A 9,311-nucleotide genomic window follows, 5' to 3' on the forward strand; every position below is an offset into this window, starting at 1 on the left:
GAAGCATGTTCCAAGGTAATAGTGGGTATTTGTTCGTTGGGTGCCAAATGTCACAGTTGCGGTAGTCTATTGAACTCGCTGCGCTCGTTATTTAAACTTTTCAAAAGAGAAAAAACTCTGACACAGCTTCCTTGACACAACTTTGTCTTCTGTTGATGCCATAGTTTCCCAAATATATGTCAGGGTACTCTTTATCATCCAGATTTTCAACTTCATTTAATCTAGTATGCAACTCTTTTAAATTAAGTATAATGGAGCACTCTTCTCATATGCAAAATTTAATGAATTGTTTTTATACATGTGTATGGAAAGCATGTACAGGTATAATGTACTGCACTATAGAAATGTTTCTTAAAAATAGATTGATGAAAATATAATTGAACTATTGTAAAAACAGTGAAGTCTTAATTTCTCATCAAGCCAGCGTTTTATTATCTACAAACGTTTTGATTTTGTACAAGTAAGTAAAATAAAGCCAAAATGTAACAGATTATACACTGAAGTGTTACAAAATTAAAAAAAAAAAGATCAGCGGTAAACAATAGGAATAAATGTTTTAAAAATTCTCTAAATAATGAGCACATTAAATATAGTATCTCTCTCCCTTTCTCTCTTAGAATATACGTACAAACATAAGCACCTTTACATTATATATACATTTTCATGTGGATATCCATTCATCTTCTACACACAGAGTTCATTGATAAAAGGCGAATTAAGGAACTCTTCTATTGTGACTGTATCATCTGTGAAAGGAAATAAATATTCAATGCTTTAGAAACTGATGAAAACAAAGAGGTTAAATGGAAAAATTATGCAAAGTTTGCAACAGTAAATGCATGATATTTACTGCCATTTATCGGGAAAATAAGAGGATAAACGCAAATTAGACTCACCATCAATTACTGAGGATTATTCTTTAATTAATGAAGTTATTAATTAAAAGTTTTTCTTATTTAGCTTTGTTTGATTAAGTTATGTTTTTTCCGATTTCCTGTCATCGTAAGACACAAAATTTAAATTAGGTCGTGTATTTCAAGAAGGTACTGAAAATCGTATTTACAGTACTAGTAATAATTACTTGTAATGATAAAGTCAAGATAATTAAGAAACCAAATACTTACCTTGATCAAGATCCATATTTTCAAAAAATTCATCCAATTCTAACAGTCCTGTTGCCTCCATCAATATTTCAAGTTCTTCTTCGGTGATTTTCTTGTCTTGGTTCCAGTCAAATGTTGAAAATTCGCACAAATTCAATTGCGATGTTTCCTTAAAATATATGCTAGATATATTTTTGTTTTTTTTTTAATTGTAGATATATATCAAAGAACAAGTATTTATCGAAGCAATAAGAAGTAAGTACATATATTAATGAATATTTACATTTGCAAAAGTTTTTCCTTATATAACACTATTTGAACAAGGCGTTTTTACAATTGTGTAAAACAAGTTCGTCATGTGACCATAAATTTATTGTTTAGTCATAACCGATCTACGTAATTTCACAGTGACGTTATAAGTGATCAACGTGTTCAACACATTCAATTTACACCGTTATGTTTCCAAAAAAAAAAAAAAATCATTTATGGGTTTAAAACTTTAGTACCTTACTATTTGTAATAAATCAGTCACAAATGTAAATGTAAGTATAAAGGTATCATTTGATTGATTGATTGATTGATTGTATGTTGTTTAACGTCCCTCTCGAGAATTTTTCACTCATGTGGAGACGCCACCGCTTGCCGGTGGAGAGCTGCAAATTTTGTCCTATACTCGGCACTTACGGCCATTGAGCAGTGAGGGTTCTTTTTCGTGCCAGCACCTACTGCGACACGGGACCTCGGTTTATACGGTCTCATCCGAAGGACCGGTCTCCACGTCCCACAGTGGGATTCGAACCCGCGACGTAAGGATCAACTCCTTACTTCGCGACTCTAGAGCAGACACTCTACCACTGCGCCACGCGGGCGACAAGGTATCATTTGAAAAGTTTTATCAAGATGTAAATACGGGTTGGCATGTGATCAAATCTACTACAAAGCCCTTCGGGCTTTATGGGATTTGATTACATGACCAACCCTTATTTACACCCCGAAAAACTTTTAAAATGATACCTTATTTCTTAATTAATCATTTGTTGTTAAACGCCGAATCGGCATTATTTCAGCCATTTAACTACAGGATATACCATATAGACTAGGGAAAACAAACCTCGATAGTTGAACGCTTCTTTAAGGATTTAATTATATCTATGACGTCTTTAGCATCTTTCACTGCCTTTCCTGCGCTTTCTATCCTTTCCCCAGCGTCTTTTCCCTTTGAAAGAAACTTTAAATAACTTTTTGACCAACTATTTCATTTCTTACTCAATTTTTTTCATTATGACATGAAAATGAAAGCTTTTATGTTTTTATTTATTTCATAAGGAAATTCAGATTATTTATTTTTCATAAAATAAATATTCTATATTTATAAATCCAGACTTTTAAAATGTTTTGTCCGTTATTGATAACAAATGCAATGTCAGTCTTTTAAGTTTACTCATATTACTTTCCATTGATCTTGGTCTGTTTTAGTCTAAAGAAATATGTGAAAAGCGAAATGTCATTTTCATTACGATTCGACTATCTATGAAACTTGCAAAATTTTATACAAGTTCCACTTTAGTTGTTCAACAATTTTACCTTTTCAAAAGTGTCTTTGATGTTTTCATGGGCGCTTTTTGCCTTATCCACTACCGTTTTTACTTGCTGAACTTTGTGAACGATTTTAGGAACTTCTTTCTTTATAAATTTGCCGACTCTTCTGAAGAATTTTTTAATTCGCCTCCATCCTTCAACTTCCTGAGTAAGTAAGCAGGTGATGATCAAAATCACAAAAAACTTCCGAAACTGAAATAAAATAAAAAAAACAAAACAAAATATATTACTTAAAAAGTTAAATGGCAAAGTAATTTGGATAAGACATTCATTTATTTCTTTTCTAATAAACTGCACATACTGTGGAATCATTAAAATTCGTGGAGACCAATTTTCGTGGATTACTTACATTTTACAGGTTCTTGGGAATGTAATTTCGTTAGTTCTCTTATAACAATAAGAGGAAATATGACTTTGTAACCCTAGTTTATTAAAATTCGTGGACGGTGTCAATTCGTGGATGTGAGGTGGTCATGAATTCCACGAAAATTGAGCCACCTAAAAATCTAATTCTTTCACAGTAACTTTTAAGAAGCAACAGAGATTACTAAGCACTACTAAGTATCAATAAAATTGAATAAACATTACAATATATTTCAAAAGGCGGTGAACGGTTTTTAATTTAACATTTCTGGCAAATTTGAATTTAGAGATAAATAACGGCTAAAGGAGCAAAATACATTTTAAACTTTTGAATGAGAAGATATAGGTCTTTCATATTTCACATGGCCGAGCGCTTTAGCGCGCTGTTCTTGTACTTCTAGGAGACAGATTCCGTAGGTCGAGAGTTCGATCCCGGGTAGGGGCCAAATGAGTCGCCTTATAAAGAGGATTCATTTGTTATATATATGCTTACCACAATGGCTTTTAAAATGTTTTGAACAAATGACAATAACATTTCATTAAAGATTAAAAAAATGTCCTGGAGCAAGTAATGAATACTTTGTTTTTGTACAGACAATGACAGTACCTATGTTACTAGTATTTTTTTCACAGCCAAAAGTAATGAGAAAAAAAGTAGGACATGTTTGTCAGAGAAAAAGTGAACAAAAATAATTGTAAGGTAAGCAATCTAGAGGCAGAACAGTTAATCAATAGGAAAATGTGTCCAAAATGTTCACTAAAAATGAAAAGTGAGAGGAAGTATTAAAAGGATCTTACCATGTTCCCTGTATTTACCATTTAATAAAAATGTTTCCCTTCTTATATAATACACTGATTCTTACGTCATTTACAAAAGTTAAATATCACATATTAATAATCTGCAATGTAAATCATGCATGCAGAGGGTTTGCACAACTCTTTTACAAAAATAATATAGAGCACAAAAGAATTCTGGTGAATTCCTGCAGAATACTTCTTTCTGGATATGAAATGAGCCTCGCGTATTATATATATAGATTGTACTTGTCTTGGCGGTTTATTGGTTTAAAATGTCGGAAATTAAAAGTTTACAATGTATTTGATAGGTCTAGTCTACATACAGGTAAAGTGAATATAAAAAAAATAAATATTGATATTGTTTGGTAGATGAAGACAATTAATGCTAAATAATGCTAAATAAAATTCACGAACTTCAAGTCAATTTCTTTGGTGGTGTTTAAAATCTAATAATTATTAAAACAAAATACACAAAGCCACAATTTTTGTTTTATGAACGTTTGAAAAAAATATCATTGAAGATATTTGAATGTAAATAATGACAAATAGTGGGATGATTCTGTTTGAAATACTAGTTGGAAGAGAAACAAATGAATAAAAAAAAAAAACAACACAAATTGTCCAACTCTGGAGTCAACTGCTGCGTCACTGTGGCTTTCTAAGTTGAAAATCTTTAAAAATATAAATAGATTTGATTAAAAATATTACATAACTGACATTAGTAAAAGTCACAGAAAAAAATCAAAGTACTGAAAGTACTACTACGAGTTGATGGTATTGATTATATAATGTTTAAATGAGTTTAGGTCTCTAGTCCATATATGGATTTTGTGATATTATGTGCATTGATGAAAACTATCACTTTAAAAACTTTTCTTTTTGCTTTCTTTGAGAAATAAAATCATATCATTTTATTTACACCTTTCCCATCATGTATTCTTAACATGTATATTTATTTTTTTTAATATCTACTGGAATGTATAATAATTTATCACAGATCGAACCTTTAAACACAGAAAACAAATAATACTAAGTTAGTTTTGGGATTTTTCGTAAAATGACAATGTAGCTTGCATTTAAACTAATTTGTATTTTTACAAAATATTAAAGGATACCATCATTGAAATGGTCACAGAGCACAGACTATCATCATTAAAACTACCGAGAATAGTTTTTGGGCAATCGATATCATTTGACAGAAATATTATATATCATGTGACTAGAAAATTTCAAATAGGGAAAAAAGAATGGCACAACTGTTGTAAAATCATATTACAGATTTAAAAGAACTAAGTAGACAAAAAAAAAAATTTAAACACACGTATCTCAAACAAATAGGCAAAACCTACAATAGTATTACAAGTAGGGAATTATTATTTACAAATCGCACAAATTGAATTATTTCATTAACATGCTCATTGAATATTTTCACTGCTTTCTTAAATTGACAAACAATTTGACATTTTCAATGCACTTTAATGTGTTCCAATTCTCGTAATTAAGCCAGTCTTGAAATTCTTATCTTTTACTTTCATTTATATATGTATATTACATAATTTAATTTTCTTGATATAGTTACTATTGAAATTCAACTCCTTGTCTTTCAACATTTACACACATATGATATTTCAATTCTCTTGATTTAGCCACTCTTGAAATTCAACCCCCTGTCTTTTATGATCATTGATATGCACAATAAATAATTTTTAATTCTCTTGATTACACTATACTCTTGAAATTGAACTTCTTGACATTTTTAACTTAAATGGTCATTTTATATGTCATTTCGTTTGATTTAGTCACTCTTGAAATATAACTACTTGACTTTAATTGATATGCACATTTTATATATCAATTCCCTTGGTTAAGCCTTTCTTGAAATTCAACTACATGTACTTGACTTTCATTGATACAAGTATGTAAGTTAAAAAATTTCAATTTTTTCGGCTTTTCAACTGAAGACTTAAATTGATCACAATGGCATGATATTGACTATTTACATGATCTATCTACTCTTGAATTAATTTGATTTCTTGATCTTTTCACATTTATAAATATGCATTTCACATTTAATTTATCGATAACACCCCACTTATTTTTTTGTTTTTGTTTTTATTTATTGCCTTCTGTACTATTAATTCACTTTGTAACATGACCAGCATCTGATAGCAAAACACGGCTGGACATATTAAAGGAAACCACTTTCCAGTGTAGTGCCGACAATTAATGAGATAAGAATCACAGGCGTGTTAAGTGACCATTGCTGCATTTAAAGCTTGCTGTGAAACATATCTAGATTGTGGAAGACAGTGTTTTTAACAGGGAAAAAGAAATTGGAGCACAAAGTTGTCCGCTACTGAAAAAATCTAACCCTTGAAGCAATATCGAAATCTTTTATTGCTTGCACAAGAAATAAGAACTTTAATTTCAAAATTGTATTTACTGGTACAGCTCATTTCTTCCGTTTGAGATAAGTAATTGATTTACTTCGACCTTCTTTACAGCAAACTTCCCGTTTTGTTTACAAACAGTGTTCTCTGTATTGAACGATTCATCACTAACGCGGGAAAACTGCTCTGTTCATTAGCATAACAGCGCAAGAATTAGTTTATTTATAAACCACCAGCATGTCAATCTATTAAAAATTACCTGGTTTGTACCATATTCAATTTTGTGAATTTTCCTTAAAAAATCTGTTTTCAAAATATTTCTTATTATATAAAACATTTATTGGTTTATAAATCAAAATTTGGTTTGCACGACATGTAACTTTTGTTGACCGCATGTCCCTAACACTATTTTCTTTTGCGGATGGACACAAATTCCAATAAAATTAATAATAAATATTTATGTTTATAAACACTTCAAAGCATATCAGGAAACATATTCTTGTTCTGTAGATTATTTAAAAATGTAAATAAACCAATATTATACAAGAACCCGTACGCAAAATACTCAAACAAAATGTGATTAGTTTCGATACATTGGGGAATCCCTTACAAGTCACATAACATGAGTTGATACCATCAACTCGTAACAAACACACAAACACATGTACTTTCAAAACTGACCAAAGGACTTGATCATCAAGTTCTTAATCACACCCTTTCTTTGCAATGTTATTTAAATATGTACAGCCAGACTTCATTTGAAATGTTGTCTCAACCAGATCCATTAGGTTGGTGATGTATGCGTAGCCTGAACAGATCTAAAAGGTGAAGATACCAAACAGTGGCCGATCTCATGAATCCTGTATAAAAGATGAATCGCGAACAGGGTAAAATCACGGACCCCTGGAAGCACCAGATGTGGATTCAGGAGCTTAGTAAGAGTAAGCATCCCCTGTTGACCGGTCATACCCGCCGTGATCCTTATGTATTGATCAGGTAAACAGAGTAATCCATAGCCAAAATGGTACACGTGTACTAACAATGACATAACAATTAGTGGAAAAGTACAGTCAAAATAAGACCCAGCGAAAGGTTTTTTTTAAAAACAAGGTCATTATAACGACACTAAAATATGCCGACTTTAAATAAGATGGTTGAAAACCTTGTGTCATCAACTTATTTGTCAGTAGCCTGCCTCTGTTTAAAAATTGATCGTACTCAGAACAAGCTCTTCAGTATCGAATCAGTTTGGAAGCATAAAAACCATTTGTGGGTGATTGTGGAATATTAATATATAAGTGTTTAAGTTGGCGATTAAAAAATAAAGACACCCCATTTGTTATATGATTTAGTTGTAAGTTGGCTATTAACGTCTATAGTCATTAAAATATCCAAATATGAAACATATGCTACAGATCCTATGGTGTCTGTTAAATCTTCAAAGTGCTACGGACTTTTGAGATATCTATATTAATACCTTTAAATATGTTAAATTAACAATAAATTCTTTTCTTAGTCTTGATACAATAAATGATACTTGATATCTAATAAATGGAAAAAAGAATCGATTACAGAGCATGATATTCAAAAATGTGGTGTAGCGATTGGGTACGCATTTTTTGCAACACTATCTTACTCAAACTTGACACATACCTGTATATAGATATGTATACTTTTCAGTAACTATAATTACCAATTTGAAAAGCCTCCTCCCCCCATTCTGACCCCTATCTCTCTTCCTTCGCTTGTTTGTTTGTAACTCAACAAAATTTCCAAAAAGTGGTGACTGTAGCTTTATCGTGGATTTTAGTGGTACATGTGTGGTAATTATTGACAAATCATTTGCAAATGTAAACATGATAGTAGTAGCTTGCGATTCAGTACTCCAAGGAAATTTCCCCCTCTATCAAATGCAGTATGTACTTTTAAGAACGTTCAGGATTGCATGTTTAGAACATTTAATCTGTGATTTGATATTTACGTGTTCAGAGAAGTACATTGTTCTTTGAATACATAATAAAGTTATGAATAATTCATGTGTTGTTTTAATAACGTTTTCATATATCTGATATATTATTTCAATTTTTGAAAATGTACTTACCTATTCATTCCGCCCAGCTGATTCGTTTTTATTTGAAACGTGAAAAGTTTCAATATGTTAAACAGTTCATAACACAGTGAATATTTAACCTGAATTAAAACAACAACCAATTTCTTCAATCAATAACTTCCTATTTTATTCATTGATGATTTGTATAATTCATTTTCTACAAAACTCTCAACTGAATTTCTTTGTCTGGGACAATTAAATTTATATGCTGTTTAAAGTGGTATATAGGAATCTTTCTATCACTAGATAATGTATGAAAAGAGGGAGACAATCCTTTTGAAAATATTGTAACGTATAATGGACCAAGTAATAGCCTAGATTTTGGATTTAGGAATTTTTCTGAATTAACACGCAGATTCAAGGTAAAAAATATGATTGATTCATTTTTCTCGATGAAATGAATATTATTTTAATTACTTTTGTTGTTATTCACAAAAGTAATACAGTATACAGTATTTGTTTTAATTACCTGACTTTGGTCTAGGTAAAGTGTAGGATTACAATGTATTGTCGACATAAGAACTTGCACTGAAAATTAAACAGCTTAATTTATTCACAAATTGAAGTATAAGACAGTGTACTTAAATTTTCAAGGATTAAATATGCACGTGAATGTTTAAACTACTTGAGCTTGAATACTGTTCGTTATCACCATATATTTCATTTTAACTACTTGGGCATTAGACAAATCAAACGGGTCTTTTTATCTATCTTCCGAATCAAAATGGATAAAATATTTTTCTCAGGTGAAGAAATGGTACACTTCATTATCTAAGTAATACTTCTCATTCTCTAAGATAGTAGCTATTTTGAATGAACTTCGGAATATTGATTGTTCATGAGTTTATTGTTTTTGTACTAGGTACAAGTTACACCAAACAATACAGTCATTAAATTAAGCTTGACATGCTGATAAAATATTTATGTAACAAGTCTTTGGTCAATTGT

At 30.7% G+C, this 9,311-nt stretch overlaps 1 protein-coding gene across 1 annotated transcript; it reads right to left on the minus strand.

Annotated features, from left to right (window-relative positions):
* Window positions 1-398: 398 nt before the first annotated feature.
* On the minus strand, window positions 399-3,993 carry LOC133190753 (uncharacterized). The gene is made up of 5 exons (XM_061326445.1): window positions 3,864-3,993; window positions 2,688-2,894; window positions 2,215-2,319; window positions 1,125-1,272; window positions 399-746 (listed from the first exon to the last, which is right to left on the minus strand). Exons 1-5 carry the CDS (start codon window positions 3,882-3,884, stop codon window positions 685-687), a joined length of 543 nt encoding a protein of 180 aa, XP_061182429.1. The 5' UTR covers window positions 3,885-3,993; the 3' UTR covers window positions 399-684.
* Between the last annotated feature and the right edge of the window lie 5,318 nt (window positions 3,994-9,311).

The sequence above is a fragment of the Saccostrea echinata genome, unplaced genomic scaffold (assembly GCF_033153115.1).
Source record: "Saccostrea echinata isolate AGI-Se365-2 ecotype Australia unplaced genomic scaffold, CSIRO_AGI_Sech_v1 ptg000022l, whole genome shotgun sequence".
NCBI classification, from domain to species: Eukaryota; Metazoa; Mollusca; class Bivalvia; order Ostreida; family Ostreidae; genus Saccostrea; species Saccostrea echinata.

Bases quoted from the DNA above. Each gene is read 5' to 3' on its own strand.
- LOC133190753 (XM_061326445.1), bottom strand. From the start codon at position 3,884: ATGGTAAATACAGGGAACATG. The intron at 2,895-3,863 runs GTAAGATCCTTT...ATTTTATTTCAG, and splicing joins TGGTAAATACAGGGAACATG to TTTCGGAAGTTTTTTGTGAT. The intron at 747-1,124 runs GTAAGTATTTGG...TTCCTTTCACAG, and splicing joins AAATATGGATCTTGATCAAG to ATGATACAGTCACAATAGAA.